The sequence below is a fragment of the Camelina sativa genome, chromosome 11, assembly GCF_030686135.1.
Source record: "Camelina sativa cultivar CO46 ecotype springtype chromosome 11, ASM3068613v1".
NCBI classification, from domain to species: Eukaryota; Viridiplantae; Streptophyta; class Magnoliopsida; order Brassicales; family Brassicaceae; genus Camelina; species Camelina sativa.
In genome coordinates, this window is record NC_141890.1 from 17,830,004 (window position 1) to 17,845,277 (window position 15,274).

At 31.8% G+C, this 15,274-nt stretch overlaps 4 protein-coding genes and 1 pseudogene across 4 annotated transcripts; all 5 read right to left on the reverse strand.

The window, feature by feature from the left end:
- Positions 1–315: 315 nt before the first annotated feature.
- On the reverse strand, positions 316–3,106 carry LOC104728117 (uncharacterized). Its single transcript, XM_010447145.3, has 3 exons — positions 2,896–3,106; positions 1,014–2,816; positions 316–935 (listed from the first exon to the last, which is right to left on the reverse strand). The coding sequence occupies exons 1-3, from the start codon at positions 3,067–3,069 to the stop codon at positions 516–518; spliced, it is 2,397 nt and encodes a 798-aa protein (XP_010445447.1). The 5' UTR covers positions 3,070–3,106; the 3' UTR covers positions 316–515.
- A 1,263-nt stretch (positions 3,107–4,369) lies between these two features.
- On the reverse strand, positions 4,370–5,338 carry LOC147934177 (uncharacterized). Its single transcript, XM_087472530.1, has 2 exons — positions 5,309–5,338; positions 4,370–5,227 (listed from the first exon to the last, which is right to left on the reverse strand). The coding sequence occupies exons 1-2, from the start codon at positions 5,336–5,338 to the stop codon at positions 4,370–4,372; spliced, it is 888 nt and encodes a 295-aa protein (XP_087328656.1).
- Positions 5,339–9,257: 3,919 nt separating this feature from the next.
- LOC109127460 (defensin-like protein 21) lies at positions 9,258–9,772 on the reverse strand. The gene is made up of 2 exons (XM_087476440.1): positions 9,662–9,772; positions 9,258–9,571 (listed from the first exon to the last, which is right to left on the reverse strand). Exons 1-2 carry the CDS (start codon positions 9,717–9,719, stop codon positions 9,351–9,353), a joined length of 279 nt encoding a protein of 92 aa, XP_087332566.1. The 5' UTR covers positions 9,720–9,772; the 3' UTR covers positions 9,258–9,350.
- Positions 9,773–13,579: 3,807 nt separating this feature from the next.
- LOC104723791 (defensin-like protein 21) lies at positions 13,580–14,136 on the reverse strand. The gene is made up of 2 exons (XM_010442197.2): positions 14,003–14,136; positions 13,580–13,903 (listed from the first exon to the last, which is right to left on the reverse strand). The coding sequence occupies exons 1-2, from the start codon at positions 14,058–14,060 to the stop codon at positions 13,674–13,676; spliced, it is 288 nt and encodes a 95-aa protein (XP_010440499.1). The 5' UTR covers positions 14,061–14,136; the 3' UTR covers positions 13,580–13,673.
- Positions 14,137–14,446: 310 nt separating this feature from the next.
- On the reverse strand, positions 14,447–15,274 carry LOC147934178 (uncharacterized; annotated as a pseudogene).

Below are 15,274 nucleotides of genomic sequence, written 5' to 3' on the forward strand. Positions count from 1 at the left end.
CTCGCTAAGATTTTGAAATCAAGGTACACTCGAGTTTTGACTCTCGATGTGAAGCTTATAATTGTTAGCGATTTTGGATTCCCGGTTTTGGATGTTTGATTTTCAATTCTGGAATTTGAATTCGGTTCTGGATTTTGACACTTGATTCCAGATTTGGGATTCAATTTTGGATGTTTGATTCTATAGATTCTCGATTTTGGATGTTCATTCGATTCTTAGGTTTCATTGCTATGTCCGATTGATATAGGGAGGGAGATATTTTCTGCCCACGTAACATACATTAAACACATTTCAAACAAATTCAACAATAACTACTTACCATAAATCAAAATCATAATCATCACACAGTTTATTGAACATTTGCTCCAATATCTGTCTAACCATCCCGCTATCCCAAAACATTATAGTATATAGACCATTTGACAATTTGTTAAAGATGCCCTATGATGAGCAAAGACAACAATTCGGGTTTGAGACAACATCAATATCTTTAAATTTGTTGCCTATTTCTTAGTCTAAATCAACAACATCATTGCTTCTTCAGTGAGTTCATTGATCGTTGAGCCATGGCGCGCCAAACCAACCATGCCAGAGAATATATCAAAGTTCTCAAGTTCAGCTGCGGTCTCAAAAACAGTTTCTAACTCATTCTTCATCCCAAGGTTTTCGAAAGTCTTGATCGTCTCAGAATTAGCTTTCATCATCGCAATGGTTAGCTCTATTGCAAATCTCCTGATTCTTGGTACCTTTGGAACTGGCTGTTCATATCTCTTGAGAATATTGACTAATGCCTCGGCTAGTTCTTCCTCACTTACTCTCGCTTTCTTGAACATCCATCTCAATTCTTCAAGACTCATCAACTTGAGAATATGTGGTGCTAATCCCACCATAACTTCTTGAGGTTTTCTTTCTTCAGATGTGATTGCCATAAGAACCTGCATTGATAAGTTAACATTAGTGAATGATTCATGAATCGAATCAGTTTCTTATGGATCAAGACTATGAACACTCACTGTTGTTCCTGCAGATTTAATAACTTGCTTCAGCTGTTCATTGAACTGATCAGGAGCTGTATATGCACAAAGATTCCTCAAAATTCTCGCTGCATTCAACCGAATCAACGGGTTGTTCAACGCCTCAACGAGTTCTTGAAGAACATTTGATCTCAAGATACGTTGGCAATTGCTTTTACTTCCTTGAGCTAGCATAGCTATTGACTCACCAGTAGAGACTCTCACACCAATTTTATCCTCTGGAATCTCATTGTTCAAGAATATGCGGAGAAGTCCCTTTAAAACCCCTCCCGTGCCTCCAATCTTCTCGGTTGCACCTTCGTCAAACGCAAGGAAAGTCAAGATCTCTGCACCGAGCTTCTGCAAATGAGGTTGACTCTTTCCATGTTGTAATGTTTCCCTAATGTTGCTCACTGTAAAGACAATACCAGAGATAATCATCCTCAAGTTCTTCCCTGTTGCACCTGTCGTGCTCACTAGCTTCTTTAACAGCTTCAAAGACCGTTTCACAGCCAAGATCTTATAAGGCTCCGCAACTGGAACACTTGAATCTTCCAACAACCTCTTCTCAGCGTACGTGAAGTCAATGACCTTTGAAAGTAACCCTTTTGTTTTCCCAATCTTCCCACAGTTGTCATGATCTCGAGCTAGCCTTTTCAGAATCAGCAGTCCAAGATTGTTCAACGTCCATAGATTTGTCTGATTGATACTATTTTCTCCAATCTCATCTGTGGCTTGACCTGAATCTCTTGTGCTCTCTAAAAGAGAAGATATCGACTCAATGGCTCCCGGGAGCCCTGCCACTCTCAGAGAATTCTGCTTCTTACTAGCTAATCTTGAGAGAATCTCTGCAGCTGACATTCTCACATCTTCTTGATTCTTGTTTCTCCAGTTCAACATTTCCACTAACCTCTCTATGATTTCAAGATTTGTCCCAATCTTCTGTAGAGTATCAACCGAGTAGTCTATGTGGGTTGAGAATCTACAAAGAATCTGAACTCCAGTGAGCTGCTCATCAGGAGAATTCGTTAGCAAGAGCTCCATGGCAAAGATCACCATATCCATCTTCAATCCGTCGAAGATGCTCCCATTGAGGCATCTAGAGTAGGCATCATAGAAGAATCTTCTCACCGAGCCCGTGCCAAAGTTCTCAAGACCGCATTCTTTATTCACTTTCTCAAGAATCTTGATAACGCTAATCATATATTCCCAGTAAGCTTTCTCAACAAGAAAGAGAACAGCCTCGGCGAGGGCTAAAGAGTAGAAGAGAGTCAAAGCAGAGTGGAGATTGGTGCTTTTGGGTTTCAAGTCATTGTCTCCGTAGTCTTGCTTGATGAGTTTAATCATAGAGATAGCAATGCTGGCGAAAGAAGAGCCAATCTGGAGCCAATAAAAGACTCTGCTCACGTTTCTTGAAACAAAGACCCATCCTGTGTAAGGCAACATAGGAACATCTGAGCTTTTCCATGTCCTTGTCCGCGTGGTCTTCCCCGAATGCCTTTCTTCTGTTCTCGGTTCCTGCGCCGAGGATCTATTGTCGTTCTCATCAGCAATGTGAGCTGCCTGGTGGCATATTTGGATAACTTGTTTGACAAGGAACCGGAAGGTGTTGATTCCAGAGATTGTGTATTTGGACTGATGCTGCAGTTCAAGCTCATGGCTTCTACTGAAAAGCCGAGCTCCTTCGACTACAAGAATCACAGTAACAAACCAGAAATCTGTTGTCTCTAAGCTTCCAGCAAATCCACCAAGAAGAACAACTGTTGCCCAAACGAATCCTAAAGATCCTAACCGTGAAGCAATCTGCGGTTAAGAACACACATTCAAAACTCAAAAAAATGACTTTTAAATAATGAAATAAGAATGTTGAAATCTCAAAAACCTTCTCAAGAACTGCTAGTCGTAAGGCAAAAAGGGTTAGTTTTTTCTCTGGCGCAGGAACTGGGAACTGTGTCGTCGGTCTCTGAGGTTGTGAGGTCGAAGTTTCGTCTGGTCGGAAAATACTTGTGCCAGAAGAACCGAGTTGTACGACCACATCGGTATTACGGTCAACCATTTGAGAGACAAACAACAGAGAAACAATTATGTGTTCTGGTTTGGTTTTACGTAGATAATTTGATTTATATAAAACAAATTAATTAGGTTAGTCCTCATGTTTCACCATGCACGTCGTTGAGTCTGACTCATTGACTTTTGGAAGACAATGCACCATTTTATGTCTCATGTCATTAATAATTAATTAATTAGTTATTGAATCACATAATAACATTTCTCAATCTCGTGTCTATTGTAAAAATATGTACTAACCAATCACTGGAGTTTTGTTGACAAAAAACATTGAACGTTTTAAGATCGATCAGATCATTACTTTGGGATGGTTGAGCTGGATATTCCGATCACAGAATATTAATCATATCAGTATATTCATTTTCTTTTCTAAGATAATTGATTATTAGTATAGTATACGTAACAAAATGTAAGATCACCCTTTGAATGAAATTTCATTAATCAAATATCGAAGTGACTTATTTTGTTTGGGATAAAATTGCAACTTCCAAGCATTGTGACTGACGTTGATTTCAGTCTGCGAATACATGACGATGCATGCTTTAAAAAAACAAAATCATGACGACGCATGTTCTTATAAAGTATCCATAGATGATTTGGTCAACTAATAGTTATCTGCAACTAAATAATATGTTGATTATGCAATATCTTAGTGATCACATTACATCCTGATTGGTAACGGCTATAACTGTAAAAACTTTGAATTTGACTGTTGATGCTTTGACTGTAGAAACTTTAACTGTTAAAATCTGATTGTTTACCTACAACTTTTAAAGCTGTAACTGTTATTTTTATTATTATTATAAGTATTAATAATAAATATATATTATGTCAGAAATTAATTTATGTAACATTTTAATGACAAAATAAATTTTATTAATGATAAATTAAAATTTTTAAAAATATAAATCAATCAAAAATGAAATTTTGTTTGAAAACTAATTAAAAACAAACAACTATAAGAATAAGAAATAAATTGAAGTTGTAGACATCAATTTATTAACTTATTAAATTTTAATAATGCAAAACAAAAAAAACTAGTGACGACTAGCCCACATAGCATTAGCAATCTCATCACGGACACCTTCCATGTATTGTCTCGAACTAACGTCTTGCTCCATCACATTTGGAAGTTCTTCCTCATTTGGGGCATGTACGCATTCTGATTGAAAATCAGGATCTTCAATATGTGTATTGCGAATAAAATTATGGAGGGCCATAGTCGCCACGACAATTTTTCTCATCGTTGCCAGCTTATATCTCGCTTCATCTCTCACGACTCGCCATTTTCATTTCCATACTCTAAATATTCTCTCAATAACAGATTGAAGTGATGAATGACGGCGATTGAAAATTTCTTTATAACTTCTCTCTGGTTGGTTTCTAAAACCAGATAGGTGATATCGTTCTCCTCTATATGGACAAAGAAATCCACGACGTAATGCATATCCTGAATGTCCGAGGTAATATTTACCATCAGGTGGGTGTGGAAAATCAGGATCACCTTCCATAGCAAGCGAGAGAACTTTAGCATCATGTGCAGATCCGGGAATACCAACATAAATATATGTAAACATCATGTCTATGTTACATATTGTGAGGATGTTCATAGTTGTATCATCGTGCCTATTCCAGTATCTTTGTTTCTGTTGTCCAAAAACCATGACAAGTACATGTGTTCCATCAATTGCACCGATAAATCCTTTAAAATGTGGCCAATAACGTCGGTCAGCGTGCAGTTTTGGATGAACTTGCGTAAGAGCTGTAAGATTTGGTGCAAACATATCAGTGGCCATCAACACAACTGCATCAAGAACTTCATGAAATTTTCTGGAGATCGTCTCAGCTGAATGTCTGAATGTACGCATTGCATTCCTTTGTGTTATGTTATGTCCACACATGTGTAGAAACATAGCCACACTATCTTTGGCAGACATGTTAGATGTGTCGCACAAACCATATTTTTCTTCGAGATCGCTGCATAATTTGCTAAAAACCTCCGACCACATCCTTAACATATTTTGGCATTGTTGTGGATGACCATTGATATCATGAAGAAAATTACTTCCTCGGACTCCATCTGAACATAAAGGCCTCACGACTCTAATATCTGGATCATCTTCAAGTATTTCCCATAATAATAATTTCTATATTAAAAAGAGGAAGAAACTTAGTAATCAGATTAAAATACAAATCAATAGATTTTAAAATTGTGTCTTTGACATTACCTTACGTGAAGATGATGATGATGATGCCATAACTCTGAAATCTTTTACGAGACTGATTTATAGGGTGAACATACGTAACTACAGTATTTATCACTTTTCAAGTGATTGTTTTCCTTAGAATTAGCTCGTAGATAGGCTAAAATTTAGTTGGTTTGTTGCAACTGACCGATCTACATGTGCTAAGTTTTTTGAGTAAACTCCATTTAAATATGACTTGTCTAGCCATATATTTATTTAATACATAAAAAATACAAAAATTATTAAGTAAAGAAAGCTAAAAAACTTATTTTAATAGTAAAGAACGCTAAAATTTTATTTTAAAAAAATAACTCCATGAAATAGAACTAATAAGAGTAAGACGTTGATCGTTGCAGATAATTGAGCACATGTTTATCGTTTGATAATCCTAAAACCATTTGCCGAGCTGCCTCATTATTTACAATTAGGGTAATCACATCCCAATAGAAAGATGAGTTGTATTCGATATTAGATAACTGGTGTATGCGACGTACAGCTCTCTCTCTGTCAGAACACATGGTTTCCCCTGCAATTTTAATAGTCTCTGAACGTCTGTCATATGCCATCGAAATTTCAGTTTTTTCAGTGCTTCCTAAACCTTTACGTTTGCGTCTCACAGCGGTTTGGTGCACTTTTTCTCTTTCGGTAGGGTTTTCGTTGTGTGGAGGTACATGAAAATTTTCTTCCTAGTCACCGCCCATGTCAGGTTCATCTACTTCGGTCTGTGTGTCAGCCCCATAATTGTTGTAAAAATCACAAAAATTGTTGTAGTCCCTGTTTAATTTTCAGAAAATAGGCCTTAATTACATAGAAAAAAATTTCGTAAATTTTTTTGGGCCTTAAAATACACTACTTTTTATACTAATCAAAACATGGTCCCAGTGCAAATGCACACCTTGCACCACCCTATCGCCGGTCGTACCCATCGGGACCATTTCCAACTACCCACCCGTCATCCGTTCCAATAATCACGTCTCTGAATATTCATTCCAGTATATCAAGGTCTTTGAGCCCCTTTTTTGTATATGAGCAACTGCTACACCATATTCCTGTAAATGACATACACCATCATTATATATTTTGTTATAACGTATATCATATTTGATTAAAGATTACTAAATACAATGTACCCTTTTTCGGTCTTCCCACCATTCTTTATCCATCTTGATTTCTCCCGTAGATTCATTGACATGAATTCCTGTTTTTTTGCGTAACTTTTGGTATGAACTATACCACAATTTCAGACTGATATTGATAGATTGGTGAGAGTAAGAACACACAATGTGTTAAAGGAAGAATTATATTAGACTCTCATAATTGTAATTGTACAAGATACATTCTCTTATATAGAGATGAGTTTCCTAAACTAAGATAAGCATAAATGTAAACTAAATATTATTTATACATTCTTGATAATGTTAAACTTCCTAAACCAATATTAACATTTATCTAATATCTTCTAGAATAATATCTTATGACTTCCATTTTCGGGTTTATCATCTAGACCGTCGATCTCGGACGATCTCCGGTTCACCATCTCCCAATAGATATAGTGATTATGAAAAAATTTCCAGGATAACTTATATCATGTTGCCTGCAAAAATTTAGAAATTACTTCTTCTTTTCCTTCTCTTGTTAACAGTTGTTCTTTCCAATTTTCTTCCTCTTGTTGTGTGATGAACAATTCAAGAAAGGTATGGGTATTATTATCGGACCATGTGATTTTTTTCTATAAATGTTTAACAAAAAAAATGTATTAGCAAAACATTACATATAAATTTAGCAATAATGTTTTTTAAAAAAAACATTGTTACCTTACGAGCTGATGCCATTCTGTAGAAACAAAAAAGTTCTAAATTAATTCAATGTTCCACATGCAATGAATATCTACTAAAACGTAAAAAGAAAAACATGTGCGGAGATTATAGTACCTGTTGGATTTGCAAGCTCTAAGAAAACACATATTTTTCACTCTATTTATAATAGTTTAAGTAATCTTCCAAAAATATAATGTAACTATTTCTTTTAAATATAATGATTAAAAACAAACTAGTCAATCTAAAATTTCGCTAACAATACACTTCAACAATAAATTAAAAGATAGTAATAATACCAATAGTCAATATAAAATTTTGCTTACAATATTCTGATTTTTCTTTTGTTTTTGGTGATTGATTCTTGATTGATTATTCTGGCAAATATCAATAGTGTCTTCTAATTGTTTTGAATGTTTTTTTTTCTATTGAGTAGTTATATGAGCAGTCAAAAATCCATTAACCACTAATCAAGGCATTGTTTGAATGTTATTCTATTATTAATGATAAATTTTATAAACTCTTTTATAATAGTGATGATGATGAAAAAATAAAATTTATTATTGAAATGAATTTTAAAAGAAGAGAAAAAAATAAAAATAATTAATTTATAAAAATAAAATATGTAAAATATTTATATATACTTTTGGAAAGCCTCAAATAATTAATTGGATGTCAAGACTTTAAACATTTTTAAAGTCTTAAAAGTGGATTACCAATCAGACCTACGTATCTCCCTTTTTTTTTTTTTTTTGTTCGAGAAAACCTATGAAGCTTGAATCATTTGACGACTTCATTATAAACAGCGGGTGAAGTTTTGTATTTTTTGTTCTCTGACGTAGTTAAGAAAAACCAATTTTATACTTCACAAAATGTCATATATTTATAGTTAATAAAATAATATATCAATTGTGAAAGTCTTTTTTTTAGTACAGTGGTTGATTAAATGATTATTAATATATTTACATTAGGCCTAACGTTTGACTTCCAACGAATGCAGTTTTTTCACAGGTTAATGGTGCAAAATTTATATGAGGTTCTATATTATTCGAAGGCTTCATCATATATAGTCTTGTGCGTTGCGAGAAAAGATTGTCCATCATGGAGCATGCCGTATATGTGTGGAATTGTCCCTTCTGGATCTGAGTGTTATAAGAGAGATGTATCATATAATCCTTGTTCGTGTGAGTTGTCTAATTGTGAAAGTCTCCTTAGTCTAGTGGTTGATTAAAAGTTTATTAATATTTTTACACAAAATCTAGAGTTTGAGAATACTGTATGTGTTGTGTATGGTAGTTTTGCGTGTTGTGGGAAGAACTTGTTCATTGTAGAGCATGTTGTACATGCAGAACCGTCTATTGTGGTACTAAGTGTTAGGGGAAAAGGGGGGAGGGGGAGGGCAGGCCCGGCCCTTCACATATTTCCAAGATATATCGATGTTGGTCCTCTAAATTTTTTGAGTTTTTAGTAACAAAAACAGGCACCATAAACTTTTGGTTAATTGCAAAATTAGGTTTCAATTTTAAGAAATTTTAAGATTTAGCTTCAATTTTTAAATTTGTCTGTTTTGTTATTGCAAAAATAGACCTGTTTTTCAAAATTTTAAGATTTGATCTCAGTTTTAAAATTTTATCTATAAACCCCATAAAAAGAAATTATTTTATATTTCAAAGGACCAGTCATGAAAGAGGGAAAACTTGTCCATCGTGGAGCTAGAGCATGCTGCATGTCGTACATGCAGAACCGTTTTCCGTATATCCGAGTGTTAGGGGAGAGCTACATCGTGGAACCGTTGTTCGTGTGAGCTGTTCATCATAATCACATATAGTATATGATGACTGATAGTTTTATGCATGCAACTAATGAATTGGTGGTATAATAAAATACAAAATTTTGAAGATTTTTTTACTTTATTCATATAATGAAATTTTGCGATAATGAGTTGTTAATTAATTTAATGAATCAATTTATAAGTGAGAGCACTAAAATTTTTGTTTAATAAAAAAATCTATATTGTGCATATACAACTAAATTTTGTTAACATATAATTAAATTTATATGAATTCTTTGAAAGTATTATGTGGGTTTTCACATCAACTGTTTATTACGCTGAAATATTTAAGATGGATTAATATATTTTTTTAATTTTATATCCCGTCATAAAAGTAGAATATCATTAATTAAATATAGTGTTTCGTAGTCAATTAACCCTAACAATAGCAATGACATATATGTTTGTTTCCAAAAGGTTTGCAGAAGCCACCTCTTTCGCATCCTTCAACACAATATTTCCAGCATTTCCCATCATTATCAGCTTTATCATCTATGCCTGGAAGACATCTTCCGAGACTTGGATGTTCTCTACAACATATCGATTTGATATTATATACCCACGGCGCGATGTTTTTTTGTTCGTCTACTTTGCTGGAGCCTAAGTTTTGATAGAAATGAGCTTATAAATTCCAAACACTATAGTTTTATAAAAAAAAATTAACGTATTGATACTACAACAAAAACATACCAATGCAAAGCACAATGGCCGCAAATAAAACCAAAGAGACCATCTTTGTTCTCAACATCTTTCTCTTTTTCCTTTGTTATACTAAAGTATTCTGAACTTTTGATTTTTTTTGTTTGGATGAAAAAAATGAAGAAGTTATTTCCTATTTATAGTTAGAACTACAATCAAGGGGTTCGACGAACATTATCCTACATAGTAATGAAAACAATTTTTTTGGTCAACCTTTTTTAAATATTTCCAAACAAATTTGGATTCTAACTTTGACAAATTTGTTTACTTTTGTCTTTATATAGAACAAAATATGCATGATTATTTTAATAAATGTATATGGTTCTTTGTAAGGTAAAGTAGATCAATATACGTAGGGGTCGGCATTTAATTTATATATTTTAAGTTTCCTATGGGTTCTATTGATTATGTCGTAGTAAAATTATTCGTTGAACTGTAACCAAAACTTAGATCTGTTATATTTTGGTGAGTTGATTTCAATTTGGTATGTATCGTACAGACTTAAACTAGAAATATAGAAAAACAATTGTGTTCTTCAAAAAAATATTTTTATATAATTTCTTGAACATCCATCTCAATTTTTGAAGAGCCATTAACTTGAGAATATACGATTCGAATCCTGTTATAATTTTTTGAGTTTTTCTTTCTTCATACTATAGCAATAAGAACCTGCATTGGTATATAACAATATTGGTAATATAACATTTGTGATGATTATGATTCATGAATCACATAACGCACTATAAATTTTTTAGCAAATTCATTGAAAAATATATATTTTATCAGTTAATTCTTCATATTTAACAACAATTTAACCCAACCAACCAAAAAGCCTGATGGAGCATCTCAAAAATGCCCTTTTTTCATGCCTCTTTTTAAAAATACCTTTCCATATTGACTATTTTTAAAACTACCCCTCTTTATGTATAAAATGACCAAATTATCCTTTCTCTCAGTGACAGCAAGAATATACAGTCATCAAAATCGAAAAAAATTCTCACCAAAAAATAAAAAATTTCCCCCCAAAAAAATGAAAAAAATTCCCGCCAAAAAAAATGAAAAAAAAATTCGCCAAATTTTTTGAATTTTAAAATGTGTTTACAAGGTTTTTAAAAGTGTTTACAAGGTTTTTAAAATGTTTTTAAAAAGTTTTTAAAAGCGTTTACAAGATTTTTAAAAGGTTTTTAAAAGATTTTTAAAATGTTTTTAAGAGTTTTTTTTATAAAAACTTTTTCAAAACTTTGTAAACGCTTTTAAAAACCTTTTAAAAATATTTTAATAACCTTTTAAAAACTTTGTAAACGTTTTACAAGGTTGTAAACGTTTTACAAGGTTGTAAACGTTTTTACAAGGTTGTAAACCTTTTAAAAACCTTATTAAAGTCTTGTAAATTTTTTTGGACGGGAAAACTTTTGGCGGAAAATTTTTTTTGTCGAATATTTTTATCAAACTTTTTTTGACAAAAAAATTTTTGGCGGGAAAATGTATCGGAATTTTTTTTTTCATTTTATTGATTATATTAATATTCATGTAAGGGTAAAATGATAATTAAAAAATAAAGGAGAGCAAAAATGAAAATGGCCAAAAAGAGTATGTTTTAAAAGGGTATATTAAAAACGGTATTTCTAACAAATTTCCAAACCTGATTTACGAATCTGCATCAAATTAGAGGGAAATGACTCTCAAGGTATAAAAATCATATATTAGAGAACATTACATATTTATACTTCTCACTTCAAATGTATTTCTTGGTTGTCCAATAATTTGACATGTATCAACTTCCCAATCATCAGAATATAGATTATAAGTTTATATCTTTAGTCCATTCCCATTTTGGTCGGAACCAATCAAGTCTTCGTTTTCTTTTTCTACTAAACCGCCCATTCCATTATCTCTTTCCATGCTAACTAACACAATATATTAAACTATGTATTAATGTTTATCTTGGTTCAAACTAATATCGATTTTCATAATTTTATTTTTTGGATCTTTGAGAAATAATTTTATGTGGTATTTTCTATAACTTAAACAGTGAAAAAATTTCTTTCATTTTGTCGTCTCTATCAAATATCTATAAGAGAGGATGGTCAGTTGATAGTCAAATTCATGTTCCTTGATTTGTGTCATCTTTCAGGCGAAATTCTCATTTTTGACTAGTTTATCAAAAGCTTGTGAATTCCTTCAAATATGTTAATGTAACATTTGGAAAACAGCATTCTAATAGTACATATTCAAAAAAGAGAATTTGTTAAAAATACCCTTTTTGATCTACTTCTTTTCAAAAATATCCCTTTTTTGGCCATTTTTACTTTTGCCCTCCTTTAATTTTTAATGACCATTTTACCTTTAGATAAAAAATATTTTAATCAATAAAAAGAAAAACAAAATTTTCCCGTCAAAAAAATTTCCGACATATTTTCCCGCTAAAAAAAATCGAAAAAAAATTCCCGCGAAAAAAAATTTTGATAAAATTTTCGACAAAAAAAATTTACTGCCAAAAAAAAATTAAAAGGTTTTTAAAAGGTTTTATAAGGTAGAAACCTTATAAAAGCCTTATAAACATCTTGTAAAGGTTTTACAAGATTTTTTAAAGAGTTTTAAAAGGTTTTTTAAACACCTTGTAAACGATTTTAAAAGGTTTTTAAACACCTTGTAAACGCTTTTACAATGTTTTTAAACACCTTCAAAATGTTTTTACAAGGTTTTTATAAGGTTTTTAAAAGGTTGTTAAACACCTTTTAAACGCTTTTGAAAGGTTTTTAAAAGCGTTTACAATGTTTTTATAAGGTATAAATTTTAAATTTTTTGGCGGGAAAAATTTTTGATTTAAAAAAAATTTTGGTTGGAAAAAAAATTTTGACGGGAAAATTTTTCGATTTTGGCGGGAAAAAGATAATTTTTGGTGGGAATTTTTTATTTTGGCGGGAAAATATTTTCGATTTTGATGACTGTACATTCTTGTTGTCATTCAAAAAAAGGTAATTTGGTCATTTTGTACATAAAAAGGGATAGTTTTTTTTGGAGTGATGCTGCTGGAAAGAGGCTAATAGCTAATGATAATTTCGAGGAAGAATTCAAAAAGAGCATGGCCAATCATTTATTCTTTATTTGATATTGACCAAAAAAACAGAAAAAAAAATTAAAATTAAAATTTCTAATAATAGAATTTTATATAAAATGTTAGTATTAGACCACTACAATTTTTGTATAATACCTATTAACCCGAAGAATAGCAATGACATATCTGTTTTTCCAAATTGTTTGCAAAAACCACCTCTTTGCCTATACAACTTTTTTTTTTTTTTTTTAAACTTGATTGCTATAAGAACATGCATTGATAAGATAACATTAGTGACTATGATGATTCATAAATGCATGCACATAAAGCACTATGCTCTTATCAGCTAATTTTTACATTTAAGCACGGCTAGTGTGATAAATTATTTTTAAATGTATTTTTTAATTTGTGTGCATAAATTTATTCTTGATAAATGTATATTTGTGTATATAAATGTTTTCTTTATATTTGAACTTTTCTAGTTTTATATGGAGAAAAAGAGAAGTGATAGTTAAATTTTGTAATTTGTTATATATATTTGAACAATGTTGTTGTTCTACATAAATTTATTTGGATATAGGCGTTTCATGTTAGACTACTATAATTTTTGTATGATACCTATTAACCCGAGCAATAGTCGTGACATTATATGTTTCTTTCTAAAGCGTTTGCAGAAACAATCTCTTTTGCATCCTTCTATATATATACACAAGAAACTAGTGTTATTTATTGTTCTATTTTTTTCTGAATTTTCAAGTTTTTATTATTTCGATGATGATATGTGATTTTTTTTATAGAGTTTTTAAAATTTGATGCCAAAAAGAGTAAAGAGACATATACTTATTTATATGTTTATTTTCGAACTAGAAAGTCCAATATATAAAATTTTCATGTCTTACAGTATAACGGTTACACATTAGACCACTATATTTTTTTTTATGACGCCTATGAAACCGAACAACAACAATGACATATATGTTTTTTTCCAAAACGTTTGCAAAAGCCACCTCTTTTGCATTCTTGAACACAATATTTCCAGCATTTTCCATTTTTATCAGGATTATCATCTATCCCTGGAAGACATCTTCCGAGACTTCGATGTTCTTTACAACATCTTGACTTGATTTCGTATACCCACGGTGCGATGTTTGTTTCTCCATCTATTTTGTTGGAACCTAAATTTCAATAAGAATATGATTGTTAATTACATACATCAAAGTTTCAGAAAAAAAAAATACTTAATGTTTTAAAATTAAACACTAAAGAAAACATACCCATGCATAACACAATAGTTGCAAATAAAACCATATAAATAATCATTAGTCTTAACATCTTTCTCCTGTTTGGTGGCTAAAGCAAATATTATTGATGTTTGTTACTTTTCTTTGAATGGAAAAAAATGAAGAAGTTGTTTTGTATTTATAATTAGAATTACCATCAAGAGTTTCTTGGAACACTATCTTTAGAATTACCATAAATTTAATTGGTCAAACGAATTAAACACATTAACAACAAAAATAGCTTAAACATTTGACCAATTTATTAACTTTCTAGTTTCTATTTTATGTAAAGATGTAATATGCATGATTTATTTCAATAAATGTATTTTTTTTAACTTTGTAAGATAAAGCGCAAACCAATATGAAGTAGGGTTAGAATTTCATTTCCTTCAAGACACACAATGTAATATTTTTTTTCATTCCAATATCTTTTATTAATCAATAGGATATTACAGCAGGGGCAAAGCCAATACAGAACTTCAGAAAACAATTTATTACATAAATATATGCCATATACTGAAGATAACAAGTATGGAGAAATGAATTTGACGATGTTTTCTTCCGATAAGCCTTATTCGCTCATGTTATTAAACATGATGTGTTCCTTCTTCGTAAGCCATCTTACTCGAATGTGATATGTATGCATTATTGGCATTCTTTGTTTGAATTTCCTCATCACATAGAAAAAAAACCCGTTGCTTCTCGAAAAAGTTTTGAAATCTTGATTATCCAATATTAAGTCTGCATCGATGTCCTTGTGCGTATAAAAAAATTTGGCTTGCCACTTGTGTAATCCCATCCTATTATACATCTGACACCAAAGAGGTCGTTGGAGATCATCATAGCAATTAGTGTCAGCAGATCGAGAAGGCTGTGCATACCCAGAATAACAACGTAAATGCACCACAACATCATTGCACAGACAATTACGTCTTGTAAGGTTTCTTCTCCATCAGTAATGGAGTAAGTGAAATCCTGCCATAATCGATCTCTTATAATCAGATATTCCTTAAAACTATTCTCCCCTGGATTCCAGATCCGTGACTAAAATCCCTTCTTTAATCTGGAACAAAATAATTCACAAATACTTCGGAGAAGAAATCGAAACGTTTCATAACTGAAACGACGAAAGCCGATTGGAAAGAACACCATCGGAATGAAGCCAACACAATAACTTCTGTGTCCTTGCCGGATACTGGTCGGAAGAATACTCTCACGGAGAGAGAGAAGAAGAGTGAGACTTTGAAATTGGAACTTCGTAGTCAT